Source organism: Hypanus sabinus, chromosome 13 (assembly GCF_030144855.1).
Source record: "Hypanus sabinus isolate sHypSab1 chromosome 13, sHypSab1.hap1, whole genome shotgun sequence".
NCBI classification, from domain to species: domain Eukaryota; kingdom Metazoa; phylum Chordata; class Chondrichthyes; order Myliobatiformes; family Dasyatidae; genus Hypanus; species Hypanus sabinus.
In genome coordinates, this window is record NC_082718.1 from 11,385,024 (window position 1) to 11,412,105 (window position 27,082).

The 27,082-nt window shown below is 40.2% G+C and overlaps 1 protein-coding gene across 1 annotated transcript; it reads left to right on the forward strand.

Moving 5' to 3' along the window:
- Nucleotides 1-27,082, forward strand: cdhr5-rs (cadherin-related family member 5, related sequence). Its single transcript, XM_059988475.1, has 12 exons — nucleotides 1-37; nucleotides 4,900-5,108; nucleotides 7,870-7,932; nucleotides 8,724-8,816; nucleotides 10,033-10,119; nucleotides 14,717-14,827; nucleotides 14,997-15,167; nucleotides 16,423-16,513; nucleotides 17,890-17,996; nucleotides 22,088-22,288; nucleotides 26,042-26,173; nucleotides 27,068-27,082. The coding sequence occupies exons 1-12, from the start codon at nucleotides 1-3 to the stop codon at nucleotides 27,080-27,082; spliced, it is 1,317 nt and encodes a 438-aa protein (XP_059844458.1).

Below are 27,082 nucleotides of genomic sequence, written 5' to 3' on the forward strand. Positions count from 1 at the left end.
ATGCTGTTTGCCAGGCTAAAACCAGTCTTCATGGAAGGTAACAGTGACTTACTGCTTCACATTGTTTTTGGAAACTTTTCTGCATTTATATAGTGGCTTTTGTAGCTCCAGATCTACCAAATTGTGGTCTCTATTATCAAGCTGAAAATACAACAGCCAGTTTTTGTAGGGTAATACTGGCAAATATCAATGAGAATTTGACCAGATCACCTTTTGGATGAAGAAGAAACATTGACCAAAGCAATGGGGAAACTCCTTTGTCTTTCAAATATGCCACAGAATCTTCTTCATCTGTGGTAACAGGGCAAACTTTTAAAATCTATTTTGAAGATTTGTTATGTTTGAGGCCTGGTTGAAATTACAAATGCAATAAAGATGTTTGAAAATCTAAATCTGAGGCAAGCTCATAAGTTGACTGAGGCAACACACACAAGATGCTGGAGGAGCTCAGCAGGCCAGGAAGCATCTATTGAAAAGCGTAAGCAGTCAATGTTTCAGGTCGACACCCTCCATTAGGACTCTTATAACTGAGTGCAGTTTTGAACTTGCTGAACCTGCCTTCACATTTTTACCTTGACCAATGGGGTGAAACTAGGACACAGAACGGTGAGGAGATCTTTAACCCATTGAACCCATCAAACTCATTTCACTATCAAGTGACCTTTAATGTTTAGAAATGTTTTGCAAACCAATATCAATTTGTTTTGAGTCGGGGTGGAGTGGAGGTGCTATCATGGTTTGCAGCAAGATCTGGACCAACTGGAATAATGGCAGATGAAATTTAATGCAGTGAAGTGTGAAGTTTTGCACTTCGGTAGGACTAACCAGGTAGATCTTATACAGTGAATGGTAGGGCACTGAGGAGTGTGGTAGAACAAATGAATGTAGGAATACAGGTCAATAATTTGTTGAAAATGGCATCACAGGTAGAAAGGGTTGTAAAGAAAGCTCTTAGCACATTGGACTTCATAAATCAAAGTACATGAGTACAGGAAAAGGGATGTTGTGTTGAAGTTGTATAAGACACCGGTGAGGCCTAACTTGGAGTATTGTGTACAGTTTTGGTCACCTAACTACAGAAAAAAAATGTAAATAAGGTTGAAAGAATGCAGAGAAAATTTACAAGGATGTTGCCAGCTCTGGAAGACCTCAATTATAGGAAAGACTGAATAGGTCAGGTCTTTACAGACAGACAGACAGACATACTTTATTGATCCCGAGGGAAATTGGGTTTTGTTACAGTCGCACCATCCAAGAATAGAGTAAAAATATAGCAAAATAAAACCAGAAATAATTAAATGATAATAAGTAAATTATGCCAAGTGGAAATAAGTCCAGGACCAACCTATTGGCTCAGGGTGTCTGACACTCCAAGGGAGGAGTTGTAAAGTTTGATGGCCACAGGTAGGAATTACTTCCTATGACGCTCAGTGTTGCATCTCGGTGGAATGTGTCTCTGGCTGAATGTACTCCTGTGCCTAAACAGTACATTATGGAGTTGATGGGAGACATTGTCCAAAATGGCATGCAACTTGGACAGCATCCACTTTTCAGACACCACCGTCAGAGAGTCCAGTTCCACCCCCACAACATCACTGGCCTTACGAATGAGTTTGTTGATTCTGTTGGAGTCTGCTACCCTCAGCCTGCTACCACAGCACACAACAGCAAACATGATAGCAGTGGCCACTACAACTTCGTAGAATATCATCACCATCGTCCAGCAGATGTTAAAGGACCTCAGTCTCGTCAGGAAATAGAGACAGCTCTGACCCTTCTTGCAGACAGCTTCAGTGTTCTTTGACAAGTCCAGTTTATTGTCAATTTGTATCCCCAGGTACTTGTAATCCTCTACCATGTCCACATTGACCATTTGGATGGAAACAGGGGTCACCGGTGCCTTGGCCCTCCTCAGGTCCACCACAAGCTCCTTAGTCTTTTTCACATTAAGCTGCAAATGATTCTGCTCACACCATGTGACAAAGTTTCCCACCGTAGCCCTGTACTCTGCCTCATCTCCATTGCTGATGCATCCAACTATGGCAGAGTCATCAGAAAACTTCTGAAGATGGCAAGACTCAGTGCAGTAGTTGAAGTCTGAAGTGTAGATGGTGAAGAGAAAGGGAGACAGGATAGTCCCCTGTGGAGTCCCAGTGCTGCTGACAACTCTGAATGACACACAGTGTTGCAAGTCTGCCAGTCAGGTAATCAATAATCCATGACACCCGGGAAGCATCCACCTGCATCACTGACATTCCTTGGAATGTGGAAGACTGAGTGGAGATTTGATTGAGATATACAAAATTATGAGGGGTATAGGTAGAATAAATGCAAGAAGGCTTTTTCCACTAAGGTTGGGTGGGACTACAACCAGATGTCTTGGGTTAAGGGTGAAAGATGAAAGATTAAGGGAAATATCAGGAGAAACTTCATCATTCATAAGGTCATGAGAGTGTAGAATGAGCTGCCAGCACAAATGGTGCATGCAAGATTGATTTCATTATTTAAGAGGACTTTGAATAGGTACATGGATGGTAGGGGTTTGCAGGGCTATGGTCCCAGTGTAGGTTGATGGAAGTGGGTAGTTTAAATTTTTTGGCATAGACTAGATGTGCCAAAGGGCCTGTTTTTCTATTGAACTCTTCTATAACTCTACGACTATAATTTCAGTTTTGGAAAGGTTAATGAAGTTTAGCATCTGAGTTTCACTCTTCTACAAACATCTATATAAACAAATGTTTCCTAACCTCCCTCCTGAATGGCCTGGATGTTATTTAAGGATTATGCTCCCTTGTCTAAGATTCTTTCTGCACAGAGATATATCTTCCTCTCCATTCTGTAGCTTCTTTCAAAATCTTAAACCATCAAATAACCATATATCTTATGGGGATACCAAATCTGCTTTACGAAAAGTCTTTTCATATGTAAACTTCACAGTATTGCTAACATTGCAGTGAATTTGTATTGTAATATAGCAAAAATAATATATCCTTACAAAGGTGTAGCACAGTGTGTATATGAGCTTCTCTCAATGTTGCCTGATTCGATCTTTAGATTACGTTTGTAAATTATATGACTAGTCTCCATAAATTAGTAATTTTCCCGGGACAATTGGTTATGTAATAAGGCCACTCCATTAGTCAGTAATTTCCCCTTAGTATTTGCCCAAATAAAAATTCAAACATTGGTTAGTAATCTCCTGGAGAAGATGGTATCTTTTTTTTAATAAATTATGCATTATTCATTACCCACAGATATTAAGGTAATTTATACAAGATTTAGAGTTTTCTTCTCCTAGATGAACTGCCAAGCATGGCTGATGAGCCTCATCTGCCCAAAGCATTTGGTTTTAATTCACCAGTAACCTGTCCTTCCCTTTCTCTTGCTGGGCTTAGTAGTTAAGCCACACATGAAGGTCAGGAGCTGGACTTTGTTGTCAGAAGTTATTTCAGACTCAGGCCATTGGGAAATTTTATAGGTATTGAGAGCTTATCTCCATTCCCCCACCCCTTGGCTTTGATAACCTTAAGGAAACTTAGGGAAGAAAAATTCCTGAAAGTGACAGAAGACAAACTCACCCACAGAAAAGAATTCTGCAGCTCCAGCAGAGCTGAGGCCTCTTAAAGGTGCAACTTTTGCAACACAGATTGCTACTGCCAAATTGATCTCATCAACCACAGCCGGCACTGCACCACTAATATAGGTAGTGTTACGTATTCAGGCAACAATAAATATGAGTTCGGCAAGGGTTTTTTATAACAAACAACACGTTTATTAAACACAGAAAACAAACCCCCAAAAAGTAAACAAACACTAACGTAACCGGAACCCAACTGCGGTGCGGCAGCCCAAACAGTTCTTAAAGCGATATTGCAAAACAGTTCTTCAAAGTGGTATTGCCAAAAGTTTGAAATGCTCACAGTCCACTTAAAAAGGAGAGACTTTATAAGACGATTTAAATTTTCTTTCATGTCGCTTGGCTTCGATCCCCGACGTCGAACTTCCCACGAAGAATTTATGAAACGGAACGGCTTAAAGGCACTGACCTTTCCTTCCACACTATCCTCAAATCCTTTCTGGTAAACTCAGGGATTAACATGAAGATAGTCAATGAAATCCTTCCAAATAAGGATCAAACAAAGGTCGAAACCCATTTCACCGTAGAAAGCGATTCTCCTCGACCTTTAACATCTGAACTTCGATCTTCACTCTCCACTGTCTCGAACTAGCAGAATCGTAAAGAACCTGCTGGCAATGACCTTTTAAACTTTAGGCATTAAATAAAAACTTCATCTTTCAACTAAACTGCATCATCACTTAAATCACGCAGTGGCATGAAGTCAACCTGGCAAATCCAGCCACGAACCGCCCCTCCTCACAGGGTGGGGTCTACCTTTTATAACCTGTAAAAAAAACCTGTCACATGATCTCTACTGGCAGGAAAATGACGTCACTCCACCATCACAAGACCATTACCTCAAGTCCAGTATAGCTTCAACCCCAGTTACGTGAAAGGGTACCACTGTCATGTGTCACGAGTACGTAACAGTAGCTAGGACGCAATATCTGTGGTTGACCTCGACCAACACAACCTAGGATTGCAAGGCCAATCCTAGGTTGCAAGGCTCAGTACTTCACAAAGTACTGGAGAAACTCAGTACTTTGTGAGTGCTGTTCAAAATTTCCACCATTTGCAGAATTTCTTGCATTTATGAGTTGCAAGGCCACTTGTGGGCCAATAATCTTTTCATGTCACCGTACACTTACCCATGCTGATTGTTAACCCCACTCAAGTCACCGACCACAATGCATCATCTATTACTATGGCCAGGAGGTAGGGGCTAAATTGTTGAATGCAGTAATGGGAATTATGAAGTATTTCCTTGTCATTTGAACCAGGTGATCTGTGCTCTGGAGGGCATGACCTCTCTGTGGATATTCGAGAGAATAGTCCAGATGGAACATTCATTGCGAAGATCCCTGTGAATGGCAACCCGCTCACTGCAGAGATTCACTTGAATGTGACTGGACCAGATGTGGAATGGTTTCGAATGGAAGGAAAAGTCATCAAATTGAATGTGCTACCAAACAAACCTTTGGATCGAGAGGTACACATAAGAGGTGGAAGATTCTGAGTGACCAGGACGGTGGAGATGAAATTCTGAGACAAATTGATCTAGCCAAATTATTCAGGCAGATTATGGTGAAGTTAAAAAAATCCTGTACTGAATACACTGGCACTGAATGAACTAAACAGTTAAAGAAAGGCCCATTGTGCAAATTTCACTGAGTTTTTATTCCTTCCCAAGATTTCACCTGGCAAGATTGATTGTTATGAATATCAGTACTTCTCAGGAAATTTATAGTCTGGTTCCATTTGTTATCCAAGCATAAAGTCTCTTTGCTGAACCATGTGCCAACAATGCTGACACTTCTCCTTATACGTGCTCCCCTTCACAGATATCATTAAAGGGCATAAACTTGATTTCTACAGTTATTCAGATCACACACAATTGTATTTCTTGGTTGAGCCTAATGATAAGACCATAAGACATAGGAGCATAATAACACCATTAACTCATTGAGTCTGTTCTGCCAGTCCATTGTGACTGATTTATTATTCCTCTCAACCTCATTCTTTTGCCTTCCCTCTGTAACCTTTGACAACACTGATTACTCAAGAACCTAGAGTCATAGAAAACTATAGCATAGAAACAGCCCTTTGGCCCATCCTGATGTGTCTGTGCACAACTACATATCAATTAAATAAAAGTACGCACATAGGACATGGCTATAACTGGCATATTCACATTGCAGTGAGAGAAAGAGAGGGAGAGAATAATGTGCATGCACAGACATCAGATTTATACGTAGTGTTAAAGAAGGGTGGGGTTATTACTCTAAATAAAATAGATCCATACATTACACATCCTTCAATAAGATCCCTCTTCATTCATTTAAGCTCCAGTGAGTACAGGCCCAGAGCCATCAAATACTCCTCATGTATTCCTTTCATTATCCCTTTCATTACTGGGATAGTTCTTGTGAACCTCCTCTGCACCCTCTCCAACACCAGCACATATTTTCTGAGATGGGGGCCCAAAAATGCTCACAGAACTCTAAGTACAGTCTGACCAATGCCTTATGAAGCCTCAGCATTACATTCTTGCTTTTGTATTCTAGTCCTCTTGAAATGAATGCAAACATTGCATTTGTCTTCATTACCATCAACTCAAGCTGTAAGTTAATCTTCAGGGAATGCTGCAGGTGGAAACCCAAGTCGCTTTGCACTTCCAACTTTTGAATTTTTTCCCATTTAGAAAACTGTCAACATCTTTATGCCATCTGTCAAAGTGCATGATCATGTACACCCCTACACTATATTTCCATCTTTGCCCATTCCCTCAATCTGTCCAAGACATTGTACAGACACCCTGCTTCCACAACACTACTTGTCACTCCACTAATCTTCATATTGTCTGCAAATGGCCACAAAGTGATCAATTCCATCATTCATATTATTGACGTCCTGTAATGTGAAAAGAAGTGCCCCAACACTGACCCCTGCAGCACACTACGAGTTACTGGCAATGAACCAAAAAGGGCTCCCTTTATTCCCACTGTTTGCCTGTTGCCAGTCAACCATACTAGTACCTTTCCTGTAATACTATGGTCTCATGTCTTGTTAGGCAATCTCGTGTGTGATACCATGTTGACGGCCTTCTGAAAGTCCAAATAAACAACATCAACTGAATTTCCTTTGTTTATCCTGCCTGTTATTTCCTCAATGAATTCCAACAGATTTGTCAGGCAAGATTTCCCCTTAATGAAACCTTGCTGACTATGGTGTATTTTGTCATGTGCTTCCAGGTACCCTGAAACGTCATCCTTAATAATAAACTCCAAAATCTTTCCAACCACTGAAGTCAGGCTAACTGGCCTATAATTTTCTTCCTTCTGCCTCCGTCCCTTCTTAAAGACATTTGCAATTTTCCAGTCCTTCAGAACCGTTCCAGAATCTAGTGATTCTTGAAAGACCATTACTAATGTTTCCACAATTTCTTCAGCTAACACTTTCAGAACACTGGGGTGTAATCCATCACATCCAGGTGACTTATCTACCTGCAGATACTTCTGCTTCCCCAGCCCCTTGTCCTTAGTAATAGCAATGCCATTCACTTCTGGCCCCTGGCACTCCCACATTTCTAGCATTCTGCCAGTGCTTTCCACAGTGGAGACTGATGCAAAATACTTAAGTACATCTGCCATTTCTTTGTCCCTCATTATTCCCTCTCCAGCGTTATTTTCTATCGGTCTGATATCTTGCCTCACTTTTACTCTTTATACAGTATATCCGAAAAAGCTCTTTGTATCCACTTTTTTATTTTTTGCTGGCTGACCTTCATATTTCATCTTTTCTCACTTCATGGCTTATTTAGTTGCCTTCTGTTGGTTTTGAAAAGCTTTCCAACCTTTAACCTTCTCACTAATTTTTGCTATATTGCGTGCCCTCTTCTTTGTGTTTATGCTGCCTTTAACTTTTCTTGTCAGCCACAGTTCTCTCAACCTCCCTTTTTCATCTTTGGGATGTATCTTTCTTGCACCTTCCAATAATGCCAAAATATCTTGCCTAAATTAACTCAAAAGACATTTTTTGTTTTATTTTGTGTGCTGAGATTACCCAAGGCCCTAATTCCGAGTTGATGTCAGATCTCTTGATAGGGATGATTAGTTATATTTTTGTGAATGGGCCATGAACAATTTTTAACCTACACCCTCTGGAACAGTAGATGAATACACTGTGCACTGGCTATTGGATGTTATAATACCACTTGCCCTAAGATTGTGCATGTTGTGCTTCTTTAACAGCTACTGACCATCCCCTTTCTGTTTGCCATGATAAGCTGTACTGATGTTGTTTCTATAGATCAGGTATGTGGATGTCTGCTACCTTATATTAATCTTGTGCCTATTTTTCTGTATCTTTGCCTGTTAATTCAATCAAAATAATTGGTAAGAATGAAAGACACATTAGGTTTATTTGTCACAAGTGCATTGAAACGTATAGTGAAATGCATCCTTTACATCAACACATGTTTCCATCCTTCTGGCATATCCATAAATTAGTAACCCTCACCCATGCGGGAGGAAACTGGAGCAGACCTCAGAGGAAATGGGGTTGCCGAGAGAATATGCGAACTTCTTTCAGAGATCAGCAGGAATTAAACTCCAATCACTGGTGCTATAATAATGTATGCTAATCCTATGTTACCATGGTATGAGGTAGTCAGGAACCAAGTTGTTCATCAGTGCATTGGCATGGTGGTTCTACACAAAAAAAAACCCAATTTGAGACTAGTAAATATAGGCTTGAATTAGGCTTATACAGTGATTCTTGGTAATTGGAATCAGGGAAGCTTACAATCCAAAAGCAGGGAATTTTGCCCACATTGGTTCTTAAAAAAATCAAGTTTGCTTGATGCTATATAGTTACATTTTGTCCACAAATCTGCATCTTCCTCCTCCTCCATCATTTTCTTTTATAATTAGCGGAATTAGCTTTTACTGCCTTATCATGTAGAATGTTACCAATCCCAACAATTCATGACTTGCATAAAAGGCTGTAAATTGTGGAAGCTGAATGGAAAGGTAGTCAAATTCATTCAGATGCTAGTGCTTTATTTATGAATGAAAGAATTAGTGAAGGTTTCTGTGGTTTGCAGATTGATTACAGGTTAATGGTGCAAGTCCTAAATGAAAATGATAATTCTCCAATTTTCCTGGAAGAAAGTGTTCAAGCACTCAATGTCAGTGAGGTAAGTTTATTGCCTTGTTCTTTTATGCAAAATGAAAAACTCACATTTATGTTGCCTTTTACAATTTCAGGTCATCCCAGAATGCTTTGCAGCTAACGTGCAATTTATTGAAATGTGATCAAAGTACATTTTTTATCAAAGTACGTATGCCATATGCAGCCTTGAAATTTATCTTCTTGCAGGCAGCTACAAAACAAGGAAAACCAATAGAATTAAAAAATACACACCACAGAGACAGTCAAACATCCAAAGTGTGAAAAAAAGAGAACAAATTGTGCAAACAATAAAAAATAACAAACAATCCACAGAACATAAACCTCAGAGACCCTGAAAGTAAGTTTACAGCTAAGGAGCCACACAGTCACTGCACTGCACAGATAAATCAGCCATTTTGTGTACGATGAACCTCAACCCAGAATGTGTTTGCATTTTGAAAAAGTCCCATGATTTTATTTAGTCCAAAGAGGGCAAACTGAGAAACCAAGAGCATAGTTTGTACTAACTCTCTAGAGCAGCATTGAAGAAGTGCCAGTTTTTAGGTAAGACTTAAACTAAGGATCCCTTAACCTACTCAGATGAATATAAAAGATGCTATATCATCTTTACATCTTGGTGAAAGAAGAGGAAACACACAATCTGGTCATTATCATATTTCACGTTGCACTTCCAACACTATGACAGTGAAGACATTGCAAAAAATTATTTATTTGCTCTCAAGTATTGGAATGTCCTGAGATTTAAAAAAGCTGTCATGTAAATGCATATTTTTTTTCTTTGAAAAAGAAATTGGCTTTTCTATCCCTAAACCAGTGGATCCACTGCCTGCCATCAGCCCGCATGGCTGTCATGCATGGTCATCCATGGCTCTACCATTACTATCTTGTCCAAACGCTGCTGCTGCATATCCAGACACGGTAACTGTCCCATGTCCCACTTGGCTGGGGAGAGGCATGCCAGCAAAATAAAAAAAAACAACAGATGCTGAAAATCTAAAATAAAACTGAAAGATGCTGAAAAAATTCAACCAGTTAGGCCAAATCAGTAGGAACAGAAAACAAGTCAATATTTCAGGCCTGTTGAGCATTACCAACATTTTCTCTTTCTTATTTTATATTTTTTTCTTTCTTCTTAATATTTCAGGATTTTAATTTCCAAAAGGTTTTGAATCATCTTTAAAATCAGCTCTTTATTTCCCTCCCTGCTCTCCCACTCATAGATGACACCAGTAGGCGAAGTTCTCATCAGATTGCAGGCTCAAGATAAGGATGGTGATGGACTGATTTACATGATTAACAAGGCATCGGTAGGTAAACTCTTATACCAGCTCAGAATGAGACAATTCCCTTAAAGAGGCATCAAACAAAGATCTAGTGAGTGTATCAGTGACTTGGCTTCCATCGGCACAGATGTCCAAGACCCATCATACCATAGTTGGCTCTTTCAAGCAGTTAGGTAAATAGTGAGAATCTTCCTACTTTCTTAGACTATAAAACTATAAATTATAGGAGCAGAATTAGGGCATTTGGCCCAATAAGCCTGCTCTGCAATTTCCCTCTCAAATCCAATCTCCTGCTTTCTCCCCATAACCCTTCATGCCCTGACTAATGAAGAACTTATCAAGTTCTGCCTTAAATATACCCAAATGACTTGGCCTTCACAGCCACCTGTGGCAATAAATTCCACAGATTCACCACACTCTTGTTAAAGAAATTCCTCCTCATCTCCATTCTAAATGGACATCCCTGTATTGTAAGGTTGAGTACTATGGTCTTCTACCATAGGAAACATCTTCTCCACAATGCACTCTATTGAGCCCTTTCAAGATTTGATAGGTTTCAATGAGATACCCCTTATTTTTCAGAATTCCAATCAGCATAGGCCCAGGGCCATCAAATTTTCCTCATATGATAAGCTTTTCAAACCTGGAATCATTTTTGTGAACCTTGTTTGAACCCTCCCCAATATCAGTACATTCTTTCTTAGATAAGGGGCCCAATACCACTCACAATACTACAAGTGTGACCTCACCACGACCTTATAAAGCCGCAGAATAACATCCTTGCTTTTATATTCCAGTCCTCTTGAAATAAATGCTAACATCACATTTGTCTTCACCATTGACACAACTGGCAAATTAACCTTTGGGGAATCATGCACAAGGACTCCCAAGTCCCTTTGCACCACAGAATTTTAAAATTTCTTTCCACTGAGAAAATAGACTGTTTATTTCTTCTACTAAAGTGCATGCCCATACACTTCCCAATACTGCCACTTCTTTACCCATTCTCCTAGTCTGTCTGGTCTCCTTGTTTCCTCAAAAACTACCTGCCATTCCACCTACCTTCACATCTTCTGCAAACTTGGCCAAAAAGCTATCAATTCCATTATCCAAATCATTGACATATAATGTATAAAGAATCGGTCCCAACATAGAACCCTGAAGAAAACCACTAGTCACCACCAGCCAACCAAAAAGTCTCCCTTTATTCCCACTCTTTGCCTGCTGCCAAACACCCAATTCTCTATCCATGCAAATATCATTCCTGTAATACTATGGGCTCTTAACTTGTTAAGCAGACTTATGTATGGCACTGTGTCAAAGACCCTATGAAACCTAAGGACACAGCATCAACTGATTCTCATTTATCTGTCTTGATGTTATTTCTTCAAAGAAATCCAACAGATTTGTCAGGCAAGACTTTCTCTTAAGGAAACCATGCCAATTTTGGCCTATTTTGTCATGTGCCTCCAAGTACCCCAAAACCATAACCTACTCCAATATCTTTCCAACCACTGAGGTGAGACTAACTGGCCTATGATTTCCTTTCTTCTGCTTCTCTCCTTTCTTGAAGAGTGGAGGACATTTTCAATTTTCCAGTCCTTCAGAACCATACCAGAACCTAATGATTTTTGATAGATCATTACTAATGTCTTCACAATCTACCCCCGACATTCTTGAAATTCCAGCATTTTGCTGGTGTCATCCAAGGTGAAGACTAATGCAAAATAGTTATTCAGTTTGTCTGCCATTTCCTTGTCCCCAATTTCCATCTCTCTAGCATCATTTTCTAGCAATCTGATATCTATTCTCACCCCCATTTATTCTTTATACAGCTGAAGAATCTTCTGGTATATTCTTTAATATTATTGGCTAGCTTACCTTTGTATTCCATCTTTCCTTCTTTAAAATTTATTTAGTTGCCTCCTGTTGGTTTCTAAAAGCTTCTCAATTCTCCAACTTCCCACTAATTTTGCTGTATTATATTCCTTTGTTTTTTTTTTGCATTGGCTTTGACTTCCCTTGTCTGTCATGGTTGCATCACCCTCTTGTGGAATACATCTTTTTTTGGGATATATCTACTCTGTGCATTCCAAATTGCTTCAAGAAAATCTAGCCATTGCTGTTCTGCCATCATCCCTGCTATCCCCTTCCAATCAATTTTGGCCAACTCCTCTCTCATGCCTCTGTAATTTTCTTTACTCCATTGTATACTGATACATCTGATTTTAGCTACTTCTCAAATTGCAGAGTGAATTCTATAATACTGTGATCACTGTCCCCAAAAGGGTTCCTTTACCTTAAGCTCTCTAATTAATTCCTCTTCATTGCAGAACACCCGTTCTAGAATAGCTGATCCCTAGTGGCTTCAACCACAAGCTGCTCTAAAAAGCCATCTTGTAGGGATTCTGTAAAGTCCCCTTCTTGGGATCCAACACCAACCTGATCTTCCCAATCTACCTGCATATTGACATGCTCAAGACTGCCCCATCCTCAGCCCTATCACTCCAGTTTCCATCCACCTGCCAAATTAGTTTAAACTCTCCAAAACACCTCTAGCAAACTTACCTGCCTATATTGAACCCCCCTGCATTCAGGTGTAACCCATTCCTTTTGTGCAGGTAGTGACTTCCCTAGAAGAAGTCCCAATGATCCAGAAATCTGAACCCCTGTCCTTGCATCAATTCCTCAGCCACACAGTTATCTGTCAAATGCGCCTTACCCTCACTGGTGCCGGCACAGGCAACAATCCAGAGATTACTACCCTGGAGGTCCTGCTTTTCAGCATTCTATCTAGCTCCCTAAAATCTCTCTTCAGGACCTCCTCGCCTTTCCTACCTATGTCACTGGTGCCAATATGTACCAAGATTTCTCAACCCTCCTGTTTAAAATGTCAAGACTCCGATCTGAGATGTTTCTGACTCTGACGCCTGGGAGGCAACACACCATCGGGTTTATCTATCGTATCCACAGGATCTCATCTCTATTTCTCTAACTATGGACTCTCATATGAATACAATGGTCCTCTTCACCTCTCTTCTCTTCTGAACCACAGCACCAGGTTCAGTACCAGAGATTTGCTCAGTGTGCCTCCCCCTCCCCCCCATAGGTTCTCTCAACAGCATCCAAAACAGTTTACTTATTTTTGAGGTGGATGGCCACAGGGGTATTCTGTACTAGTTACCCATTTCATTTTCTTTTGCTGACAGTTACCTGCATCCTGCAAACCTGTAGCTCCTAACTATCACTTCCTCAGCCTCCCGTATGAGCTGAAGGTCATCAAGCTGTAGCTCCAATTCCTTTGCTTATTCTCTAAGGAGCTGCAGCTCACTGCACCTGGTGCAGGTGTGGTTAACCAGGAGGCTGGAGGTTTTCCAGAATTCCAAGGTCTCACACAATCAACACAACCCAGCTCCTAGAGCCAGTCTCACTACACTAACTGCACCCTAACAGATGAGGAATGAAGAATAAAGAAGAAGAAGAAGAAACTTATCAGATACTTACCTTGCCCAAACCTGATGAGCCAAAGCCACTCCTACACTGGCCCACACACACAATGGCCACTCCATTTGCCCCTGCCTTATTTTTTTCCACCCTTTCTAATGAATCCTCTTCACTGATTGGATTTTTTTTAAACCTACAGCACAATACAGGCCCTTCAGTCCACAAAGTTGTGCCGAACATGTCCCTACCTTAGAAATTACTTGGCTTACCCATAGCCTTCTATTTTTCAAAGTTCCATGTACCTATCCAAAAGTCTCTTAAGACCCTATCGTATCCGCCTCCGGCACCATTGCTAGCAGCCCATTCCACGCACTCACCACTCTCTGAGTAAAAATCTTACCCCTGACATCTCCTCTGTACCTACTCCTTAGCACCTTAAATCTGCGTCTTCTTGTGGCAACATTTCAGCCCCGGGAAAAAAGCCTCTGAGTATCCACACGATCAATGCCTCTCATCAGTCCAAACTCTGAAAACTGTCTTTTTAAATCTTCAATCTTGGACCTGCGCAAAGTTGACACTTCTTGTCGTGCTTCCACTTTCCTGATTGGGTACAGTCCAAATTACTTCAGGTTCCCTTTTAAACTATTTAGTCAATTCCCTTTTAAAAGTTACTATTTCACTTGATTTGATGATACATCAGGTTCTAATAATTTAGTCTGGTTTTTGATCTCCATGTTTGCTCTGTAAACTGGCTTCAGTCTGCAACATCTGTCTACTAATGCTCTCCCGGACAGTAACATGCATTAATTATTTAGAATATCTACCATTAAGTTTCTAAGTAAGCTAGTCTTTTCGAAGTTGACAATCTCAAACTAGTGTCTGAAAGGATCAGGTTTGTATTAAAATAAAGGCAGGATGTACTCTAGGAACAGAAGTTGTACCTTTTACTTGGAGCTATAAAGTAGGTGTAAAGAAGGCAAATTTCAAAAATCAACACATCATGCTGAAAAATTACAAAAAGATATGTAGTCTGCTAATGGAAAGTCCCATTTTACAACAGTCCCAGCAAAGTGCCCTAAATAAGTATTTGATTAAATTGGAGAGGCATTCCCTGTCTCTATGCTTGCTGATGGATAAATGATCTTTCATTTTTTCACTTTCTACCCTTGTGTTGTAGAATGATGCAGACTTCTTCAGGATTGACTTGCCAAGTAGTGGGAAAGTCCTACTGTCCCAGCCCCTTGATTATGAGGCCAAGAAACAATTGGATCTACAAGTTTATGCCATGGTATGAAAACTCACTTATCTTACTTATTTTTGTTCTAGATTCTGTCTGCTGTGTCCTAATGAACTAGAGGATTGAGCTCATGGAATAATATCAAGAGTTCCTTCCTGAGATTGTGTCCCTCCTGACTTAGTTGTTTTAGCACTGAAACACTTTCTTTGCCATCCGACAGGAAATGAATACTGAGGAGAGGTACAACACAACAGCAAAAATTACTATTGGTGTGTTGGATGGAGATGATCAATACCCAAGATTTCTTCCATGCAACTTCCTGTTACACAAGAAGACAAGGATTTGTGTCAATCCAGTATATAGAGGAAATGTCACTGAAGCAAAGCTGCCGGTAAGGGGAAATCTTACAAGTAGGAGAAGGATCACTTCTGAAAATTCAGCACAGGATCATCATGGCCCAAAACAACCATTACTTAACATAGTTTTCTCGTCATTACTCATGTGGGGTTTAGTGCAGTTAGTCACCTTGTACTGAAGAACTTCAGGAATTTTTCTCCTGCTCAGTGCTATCAGAAGAAATATTACAAGACAAAACTTACACTATTCATTAACTTTCTTTTAATGCTTTTATTTATTATCTATAAAAATATTGGATACATGGTAGAAGTCTCTTTAACTGGCAGTCAACCATCACTCCAAATTCGTAATAAAGAACCTATTCTTATCTCACTTAGTATAAGAAAGAAGGAGACAGGATGCTTTCATAACATGACACATTTTAAGTGATCAACTGCATTTTTGCAGTAGTTGAGTGGTTTAAAACAGGTCTTGTGCTTAAAACTCCAGGAAAATATACTACGAGGGAAAATAATCTGATTATAACTATCTTCATGGGGTTTCCAGCACTGCTAAAGATAATTTGGATGTTATATTCTGATGTAAAATGGTGCTATAGAAGGTAATTATTAGAGAAGAAAATGTATTTAAAACTCATTTAAGTATTCAGATTAAGAGAAAGGAGCATTGCTGATTCTCCCAATGTTTTAGCAATTCAAATTTCCTAGAAGTAAGCATGTTCCATGGGAAGTGTTGCACTGCTAGAACTGTTATCTTTCTGCACAGATATTAAACCAAAGTCCTCTGTGCTGCACAATAAATTCAAAAGACTCTACGGTATTATTTCAAAGACTTTATCCTGGTTTATATATAGGTAGAAAGTCCCTCAATAATAATATGCAACATGTGAGAGCTTGATGTGCTAAAGTTGGCTATTTACTGTGTAAGGAAAATGATAACCTCACATTATTTAGCTGGTTGGAAGATCCTGAGAAAATGCCGTCATATCTTCATTCTGATTTAATGTTATATAGCCAATATCATCCAGAGACACAGAAAAATGGGCTGGGAACTGGATAATAACGCCCTGACGCAATAGGAAATGCTGTTGCAAATATAGATTTGAGATAATGAGTTTGGATCCTGTAGGGATAGTTTATCTAATTGATGTTGGAGTTCACCTATCAATGACAGTACAAAACGGGAGGTGACCAAATTCCAATATTGTTTAGATCACTTTGACAAAATTACTTATCAGCAAGGCAAGTGTTCCCTAAGTTTGCTGATTTCAGTCTTTTTTTCTATTACAGTATCATGCTCTCCAGCTCTCCCCAGGACCTTTATTAGCCAAAGATGGAGACAAGGGGCTACAGACACCAGTTGCATACTCAATTCTTGCAGGTCTGAACTCTAAAAGGCAACCAGATCAGTGCATGCACTTGAAATATTATCTTGCTTGAAATACTTCTGAAATAAAAATCTTAACATAAAGTAGTGTGGAAGGTGCTATCACTGAAAGCCTTCAGATGAGGTGCAATTATGCTGAGCAGCGAAGAGGTCAGTAGGTGAGCTCAGCTGATAATTTTTATATATTTAGAAATACAGCATGGAGTAGCCCCCTTGGGCACTTCGAACCCCTGATTTAACACTAGCATGATTATGGGACAATTTACAATGACCAATTAAGCTACGAACTGGTATATCATTGAACTGTAGAAGGAAACCAGAGCACCTGGAGAATGCCTACGCATTCCACAGGGAGGACGTACAGACTCTTTACAGAGGATGCTGGGATTGAACACTAACCTCTGATGGCCTGAGCTGTAAAAGCATTGTGCTAAGTGCTACACTAACGTGGAGCCATTGTAGCTACCATTGACTGCACAGTTGCAGTGAAGTTTCAGGGTCCATGCTGATACTGGCATGGAACAGCATGAGAACAGTTTGTTTCTGGGAATAGAAACTTCTGACAATCATGTTCACTTCAACGGGTGAGATCGGGTCTGATCTCAGCGGTGTGTTCTGGAGTGCACAAATGAGGGAACTCGTAAAAAAAAACTCAATAATTGAGCTGAATCTCACAAAAAGAAGTCCTGAGGTGAAAAATGCAAAATGCTGGAGGTAGTGCAAGTAAGGCAGCATCTATGGAGGGGAAATAAACTGTCAGTGTTTTGGGCCAAGACCCTTCATCAGGCCTGGAAAGGAGGCAGAAGCCAGAATAAGAAGATGGAGGAGGAGATCTGGCAAGTGATAGGTAAGATCAGGTAATGGGATGGATTTATGAGTGGGGGAGGTGGGATGAAGTAGGAAGCTTGAGATGATAAGTGGAAATGGTAAGAAGTTGAAGAAGAAAGATTCTAATAGGAGCAGACAGTGAGTGAACCATGGAAAAAAAGGAAGTTGGAGGTAAACTGAGGAGTTAAACTGAGCACTGAGGAGGGGTGAAAAATTAACCAGAATGGGGAATGGGAAAAAAAGAGAAGCGGAATGGGTAGTAATTACGGGAAGTTAGAGAAATCGAGGTTGAGGCTAAAATAATGAAGCTGCAGAAGGTGGGCTGTTCACCATTGGGAGAATTGAGATCCAGTTTGGGGTCTTGTGTGTAAATGCAGTCTGGCAATTGGAGAGATGGTTTTCAGTTTTTGTCATTGAATCTGGGACCAGCGAAGTGAGAGTTGGGAAACTTGAGCAGGCAGCTAGGGATCACACTCAGTGCATGGAGTGGAATAGAGTCAGTGAGAGAGGGTGCTGGTCTCACTGTTCCTTCTTTTCTCTAGGTGATGACAATGGTAGATTTGAAGTCAACAATGTCACTGGAGCAATAATGATGAGGTGGCCAGTCCGGAGTTTCGTGAAGACCCCCATGTTCACTCTGACTGTCATGGTAAAAACAATAGTATTAACAATGATTTATAGCTTTAAAAATCAGTGTGACTATGATTGTTTCTGGTTGTTCAAGCCTTTAACCCAGCAAATGTATAATTGACAGAACTATGCAGGAGCACCTACTGGCCTGTAACCTGCTCACTGATGATCACTTTGAGTTTTCCAAGGAATGACTCAGCTCCGCACCTCGTCAAAGCATTGCTTCAAATGTACACAAGGAGATTAATTTGAGAGGTGAGATGCGGAGAGTTGAAATTAACTGCCCATGACTTCAAGAGAGCACCTGGATGTGTGGTTTCAAAGAACCCCAATGGAATTGAGAACAATGGCAATCATGGCAAAAACTCTTCACTAGCAAGAAAGAAGACTGTTGTGGTTCTAGAAGCCAATTATCTCAGTTCTAGGACATCCCCACAAAGCAGGACAGTATCCTGGCCCAAAAGATCTTCACAAACAAGAGAAAATCTGCAGATGCTGAAAATCTGAACAACACACACAAAACACTGGAGGAACTCAGCAGGCTAGGCAGCATCTATGGAAAAGAGTACAGTGGACGTTTCAGGCCAACACCCTTCGGCAGGACTGGAGGGAAGAAAGGTGAGGAGTAGATCCTTCCTCCTTCAGGTTTCACCCATCACCTGCTGGTTCTCCCCCCCACCACCTTTTAAATCTACTGCTCAGCTTTTTTCCTCAAGTCCTAAATGTCAACTTTACTTCTTGCCATAGATGCTGTCTGGTCTGCTGAGCTCCTCCAGCGTTTTGTGGGTGTTCCTCCAACATAAAATCTGAAGTGAGAATACCTGTTGATGATCACACGTTAATTCCCATTTGCATCTACAATGTAGCAGACTAATGCAGTATGCAGGATGGTATAGGCAAAATTGAGACAAGATTGATAAATGGAGATGAGCATATCTGAAAAAATCCCTGGATCCCCTCTTTTACAACTTTCACACAAGGGCTGCAGCTGTTTATTGAGAGAAAGAAATATATTGATGATTGATAGGATGGGGTGGAGTAGGATGGGAGGAAAGTTCTTGTGTGGCTTAAACAAAGGTTTGAGCAATTTGGCAATATTTGAATGTTTCTATACTAAAGGTCAATGGATGAAGCCCAGGGATCAAACCCATTGGTTACCCAGAATAAAAAGATTAAAATTCTGGACACCCTCAGCAGGTCAGGTGGCATCTGTAAGTCTGATCCAAAGGACCCAGTATGAACTAGGAAACATTGGTAATATACTTAAGAGTGAAATGGAGGCTGTAAGTAACAATGTACTGCAAATTTTTTCAAACAAGTTGTTTCCTCAGAAATTTTTTTGTAATTACAATAGACCACTTGAAGCCAAACACAAATATAATTTCAGACTACTTGTATCATGTCGTAGTGGAGAAACAAAAAAAGTTAACTTTTATTGGATATAATCCATTTAATTGCATAACAGTACTGATGCTTTGCAATAATTTAACTGAGCTAAAAATATTTTGTTGATGATTCTTATTTGTACTCTGTGTTTGGGGCTTCTCACTTAAGTGTCCAACAATAATCTGTCAGCTTTTATAGATTCCAGTTGTCCTGATATAATTTCTCCATGACCACAAAATCCCTGCTGAAACTATTTAACATGTTCATCACTGATAGCACCAAGATTTGCAGGGACCAAGTCTAAATGGGAATGCAGAGAATGATTCTTTAGTGACATGTTGCACTTCATGGTTTTGAATGCTTGAAGCATGTTGTCAACCAGCTGCACGTAGTTTGGTACTCTGTAGTTGTCAAGAAAACTTTCAACATCTTTGAATGCCTTGCTTGCAATTTTCTCTGGGTCCACAAGAAGTTCTTCGGATTGCCTGTCATTGATGACCTGTTTGATTTGTGGACCAATGAAAATGTCTACCTTATTCTTGGCATCAGTTATTCTGGGACACATCTGTCTCAAATATTAAATCCTTCATGGAAATTTTTGTGCCTGTTGACAGCAGATTCTATCCTTGCAGTCTTGAACCCAATAATACTGCTTTTGCCTTTGACAAACCCAAGTCTCTGACCAGGTCATTTAACTCAGATTGAATTATCAGATGAGGCTCACTAGACGTAAAGAGTGAAAATCTGTATCAGCGCCAGTGTTGTTTTTCATCCCTGGCTTGTGCATCATGGCGTCTTTGTCTGCCTCCTCCAGACTCCATGTCTCTGCTGGTTTTGGTACCGTAAGACTATTGTCAAGGGTCTCAGGGCTGAAGGGAGATTGGTGTATTCAATAGATTTCATGTTTTTAAGCAGACACACCCATCAGACAGAAGTAGCAGTCTGTCACATGATCCTTCTGCTCTCACCATACAATTGGGACAGCAAACAATATTGACTTTTGAGTACCTCTGAGCAAAGCTCTAAGATTGAGAGATTATGTTGCACAACAAATATGAGGAGTCCAGGCTTTGTCTTAGTCGTCAATATTGTACCCAAAACAGAGCTCATAGGCTTTCTTAATAAGAAGAGTCAAGTTCTGCCTTTGAGATTTAAGCGTATACTCACTTCAAATCCTCCATCTTTGAGATTGTGGAGGCATAAGTAACGATCTTTAAAAAATAATTGGTCTCTGGCATGGTACCAGAGGACTGGAAAACTGGAAATGTCACTCCACTCTTTAATAAAGGAGGAAGGGAAGATAGATTATGAAAATAAACTAGTACAAAATATAAAAAGAGATATTGAAAGTTTTTATAATTATATAAAGCAGAAAAAGCTGGCCAAAGTGAACGTAGGTCCCTTGGAGGACAAGAAGGGGGAATTGATAATAGGTAATGAGGAAATGGCTGAAGCGTTGAATGACTATTTTGTGTTGGTTTTCATGGTGGAGGACACATCTAACATGCCGAAGAGATATGATATGGATGCGATGGGAGGTGAGGACCTTGATAGAATAGCTATCATTAAAAAAGTAGTGTTGAGGAAAGCTTGGGGGCCTGAAGATAGACAAATCTCCTGGTCCTGATTGAATGCATCCCAGGGTATTGAAAGAAATGGTAGAATTATGGTTGAGGATTTGGTGATAATTTACCAAAATTCTCTGGACTCTGGGCAGGTCCTGGAGGATTAAAAGAAGGCGTTTGTTATGTCACTGCTCAAAAAAAGTATGTAGGCAAAAGGCAGTTAACTATAGGCCAGTTAGTTTAACATCTGTAGATGGGAAAATTCAGAAGGATGGGAGGAGATCTTATAGAAACATAAAATTATGGAGCAATAGATAAGATAGAGGCAGGAAAATTGTTTCCACTGGTGGGTGAGACTAGAACTAAGGGATATAGCCTCAAGGTTCGGGGAAGTAAATTTAGGATCAAGATGAGGATGAACTGCTTTTCTCAAAGAGTAGTGAATCTGTGGAATTTTCTGCCCAATGAAGCAGTGGAGACTACCTCAGTAAATATACGAGGGGTGATTGATAAGTTCCTGGCCTAAGGTAGAAGGAGTCAATTTTAGAAAACCTAGCACATTTATTTTTCAACATTGTTCCCTCCGACATTTACACACTTAGTCCAGTGGTCATGGAGCAAACGGATCTTAGACCTCCAGACAGTGTCCACAACAGCAGGTAAGTTCATGGCCTAAGACAGGAGGAGATGAGTTATACAGCTCTCTTTATATGCACATGCAGTTCAACTCTTTGAGTGATTATACTGAAAGTTTGAAGTTAGGGGTGATTGATAAGTTCATGGTCTAAGGTAGAAGGACATGAGTCATTAACTTCAAACTTTCTGCATAATCACTCTAAGAGTTGACCTGTATGTGCATATAACGAGAACTGTATACCTCATCTCCTTCTACCTCAGGCCACAAACTTATCAATCACCCATCTGTGGACACTTTCTGGGCAACATTTTTATTGAGTGAATTATGAATTGAATTAACAAACATAGGTGATTTCAAAATATGGTGTGTTTTATGAGAATTTCATAGCGACTTTCATGATCAGCAGCCCCAAATCCATAAGGAACACCCAAAATTATTACAGAAGCAAAATGATTGTTGTCCAGTGTAATTAGAGGGACAGCATCTCTCTGATTCTGCATTACATTAATGTCTTTCTTCCAGGCCTCCCAAGTCGATGATTCCACTAAGTACACAGTGACAACAGTGCTGATTCGCATTTTGGCCCCGAATCGCTATCGGCCACAGTTTAAAACCATCGAGTACGAGGGATTCATTCAGGAGCAGCCAAACCCACTTGCCCTGGTAGTTACTTATAGCAATAAACTCTTAATGCTAGAAGCAATAGACCAGGATTTCAAAAATGTGAGTGAAATTATATTTTTGTTTTATGTGTTTCTTTAGCTACTATTAAAAAATTGAATGAAACATTGAACTGGGCCATTTAGCCCCCTGCTTGGGTGCATGTGAAAGATCAAAAGGCAGTTTTCAAAGACTTTTCCAACTCTTCAATGCATATAGAAGGGGAGCAAAAAATTAATCAGTTTTACAGAATCTTTTTCTATTTTACCTCACTGAACCATAAAGGCAAGCCATCTGGCCCATTATGAATAGATCTCTGAAAGAGCTTTCCCCTGAGCACATTCACCTGCTTTTCCCATTGTTTGAGACCATTTCTGAAGTATTAAATTCATATCTGAGTTCCAAAACTCAGGAAAACTATTACACATGAAAATTCTGGAAATACTCAGCAGGTCTGGAGAGAAAAATGGGATTACCTTTTCATGTCCATGTCTCTTCATCAGAACTCAGAAAAGACATGGATTTCAGCAAGACATGATAGCATTGGAAAGGGATAGGATCAGACAAGTTAGGGAAGTGTTTAATTGGAGTAAGGAGAAATATGACACTATCAGGCAGGAACTTGGAAGCATACACTAGGAACAGATGTTCTCAGGGAAATGTGCAGAAGAACTGTGGCAAATATTCAGGGGATATTTGCATGGAGTTCTGCATAGGTATGTTCCAATGAGACAGGGAAAGGATGATAGGGTACAGGAACCGTGGTGTACAATGGCTGTTATAAATCTAGTCAAGAGGAAGAGATTACAAAAGGTTCAAAAAACTAGGCAATGATAGAGATCTGGAAGATTATAAGACTAGCAGGAAGGAGCTTAAGAAAGAAATTAGGAGAGCCAGAAGGAGCCATGAGAAGACCTTGGCAGACAGGATTAAGGAAAACCCCAAGGCATTTGACAGGTAGGTGAAGAGTAAGAGGATAAGGCATGAGAGAATAGGACCAATCAAATGTGACATTGGAGAAGTGTGTATTGAACCAGAGGAGATAGCAGAGATACTTAATGAATACTTTGCTTCAGTACTCACTGTGGAAAAGGATCTTGGCGATTGTAGGGATGACTTGCAGTGGACTGAAAAGCTAGAGCATATAGATATTAAGAAAGAGGATGTGCTTTTGGAAAGCAACAAATTGGATAAGTCACTGGGACTGGATGAGGTGTACCACAGGCTACTGTGGAAGGCAATGGAGTAGATTGCTGAGCCTCTAGCTATGATCTTTGCATCATCAGTGGGGATGGGAGAGGTTCCGGAGGATTGGAGGGTTGAGGATGCTGTTTCCTTATTCAAGAGAGTAGAGATAGCCTAGGAAATTATAGACCAGTGTTATTATTTCTTATTTCAGTGGTTGGTAAGTTGATAAAGAAGATCCTGAGAGGCAGGATTTATGAACATTTGGAGAGGCATAATATAATTAGGAATAGTCAGCATGGCTTTGTGAAAGGCATGTCATGCCTTATGAGCCTGATTGAATTTTTTGATGATATGTCTAAACACATTGATGAAGGTAGAACAGTAGATGTAGTGTATATGGATTTTAGCAAGGCAGTTGACAAGTTACCCCATGCAAGGCTTATTGAGAAAGTAAAGAGGCATGGGATCCAAGGGGACATTGCTTTGTGGATCCAGAACTAGCTTGCCCATAGAAGGCAAAGAGTGGTTGTACTCTGCATGGAGGTTGGTGACCAGTTGTGTGCCTCAGGGATCTGATCTGGGACGCCTTCTCTTTGTGAGTTTTATAAATGATCTGGATGAGGAAGTGGAGGAATGGGTTAATAAGTTTGCTGATGACACAAAGGTTTGGAGTGTTGTGGATAGTGTGGAGGGTTGTCAAAGTTACAGCAGGACATTGATAGGATGCAAAACTGGGCTGTGAAGTGGCTGATGGAGTTCAACCCAGATAAGTGTGAGGTGGTTCATTTTGGTAGGTCAAATATGATGGCAGATTATAGTATTAATGGTAAGATTCTTGGCAGTGTAGAGGATCAGAGGGATCTTGGGGTCCATAGGACTCTCAAAGCTGCTGCGCAGGTTGACTCTATGGTTAAGAAGGCATATGGTGCAATGGCCTTCATCAATCATGGAATTGAGTTTAAGAGCTGAGAGGAAATGTTGCAGCTATAGAGGACCCTAGTCAGACCCCACTCATTTCTGGTCACCTCACTATAGGGAGGATGTGGAAACCATAGAAAGGGTGCAGAGAAGATTTACAAGGATATTCAAACAACACACACAAAATGCTGGTAGAACACAGCAGGCTAGGCAGCATCTATAGGGAGAAGCACTGTCAACGTTTTGGGCCGAGACCCTTCGTCAGGACGGATGTTGCCTGGATTGGGGAACATGTCTTATGAGAATAGGTTGAGTGAACTCGGCCTTTTTCACTTGAAGCGACAGAGATGAGAGGTGACCTGATAGAAGTGTCTAAGATGATGAGAGACATTAATTGTATGGATAACCAGAGACTTTTTCTCAGGTCTGAAATGGCTAGCAAGAGAGGGCACAGTTTTAAGGTTCTTAGAAGTTGGTACAGAGGAGATGTCAGGGGTAAGTTTTTTACGCAGAGAGCGGTGAATGTGTGGAATAGGTTGCTGGCGATGGTGGTGGAGACATATACGATAGGGTCTTTTAAGAGACTCCTGGACAGCTACCTGGAGCTCAGAGAAATAGTGCTTTTGGTAACCCTAGGTAATTTCTAAGGTAAGGACATGTTCAGCACAGCTTTGTGGGCCAAAGGGCCTGTATTGTGCTGTAGGTGTTCTATGTTTCTATGATTTTTAAGGGTGTAGATAGACAGGCTGGATAAAATTAGCTCATCTTCCCTTGTGTTTAAATAGTTTGGTCATCTGATCCAGATGTTTGAGCTGACAGAGGCTTGATATATTCTACAGTTATTACAGTATTCCATACAGCAGATTCTTTCAGGTGAGAGCAAAGATGAAAATATTGAGGCATTCTGTGAAGAGTTTAAAGAAACTGAGAAACTGATTCCTAAAATGAATATTAAGTGATCTGAAGTCTTGAGAAATGTGGGAGGTTTGGACATGATGAACCTGAAATAAGATTTCATTATTGGGAGAGTTTTTATCCAGAGTGCATCAATTCATCACCAAAAAATAAGTAAAGCCAAGAAGAATCTTCATTTATCTCAGAAGCTATTGAGTCATGGAAAGAATTGCTTGATGAAATTACCAGGAGAAACCAGGAAAGGTTTTAAAACAAAAAATGTTTAAAAAAAAAATGAAATGAAACACCCTGACACCCCAGCACACTATATTGCTAATTAACTACATCCTGTTATGTTTTTGAAATACCTCACCAGGAAACTTTCAACCTGACTTACTACCAAGACACCTTTCTATCGTCACATTGCCATCTGTTGCAATACCAAAATAGTTTATTGTCCATCTATTATCTTAACACATCCAACTTTGAGATACTTCATCACATAGACATATAACTTTACTTTTTTGACCCATTGCAATGCTGAATTACATTACCATGACCTTTCACAGCAACTGAACTGCTGAAATGTTTAGGTACATCACGATTCATCACCTTGAACTATTTCAATGTTTACCAAGACCCATCACCATTCAGTGGTCAGAAGCATTCACAGCCTGGAGCTTACTGACAGAGGTCTACTGAGTGGTTTATGGAATGCAAATGGGATTAGGAAGCAGTGGGTACACTTAACTATTCATTCTACCCTATATTGTGTGAATGCATTTTGCCTGATCTTATGCCCATGTGTTATCCCAGGGGAGAAATCTGAATATTGTCTACTCGCTGGCACATCAGTCCAATCACACACAGCTGTTCCAGGTAACACAGGAAGGGCTCTTACTAGCTCGAGCAGATCGACTGCATGCTTTTGAGAAATACATGTTACAGGTAAGGGTGGACTCTGGCTTTACCTCTGACATAAACACATGAAATATTGTTTTTCTGACGTTTGAATGCCACTCTTTAATGTCATGATTTTGTTTTATTACTGATAATGCAGCTCAGTGCGTAGAACGGACATTTGCTCTCCATAACTCTTTCCATAGTTACAATGGCAAGATACTGAACTTTGGTTTGATTTATCTGTACAGATTGTTGGAACTGACAAAGAATCAGGGGACATGGTCAGTACAAGGGTCAAAGTTGAAGTTCTTCATTCAAGTCAGCCAGGTAGGCCTGTCATCAAAAATATAAACCTCCCCTGCTCTATCAATTTCACAATTACTAAACTGCAGCAATTTCAGTTTATTAATAATCCCAGGTCAGACAATCATATGGTAGATAAGTAGATAGATAGCGAGGAAATTTATTGATCCCAAAGGAAATTACAGTGTCACAGTAGCATTACAAGTGCACAGATAATACAAATACTAGACCAGAAGTAAAAAGAATAAAAAATAAATTACCCTAAAAATAAAACAGAGCATAATTGAGCTCCGGTAACCAGAGGTTAATAACAGTCTAACAGGAGGGGTTTATCACTTCCCCAGCTATAGGTTGACTCATTATAAAGCCTAATGGCCAACCATAAGAAGGACCTCATATACGTAGCACTCTTTGGAGCAACACAGGCGTCTTAGTCTACTACTGAAAGCGCTCCTCTGTTCAGCCAAGGTGGCATGCAGAGGGCGAGAAACATGTCTAGAATTTCTAGGATTTTCTAGAGCGTCCTTTATTCTATCAGTCTCTGGTATTTCCAGTTTGACTCCTATAACAGAGCTATCCTTTCTAATCAGTTTATTGAGCCTGTTGGACTCACCCTTGTGTTTGTCATTGCCCCAGTACACCACCGCATAG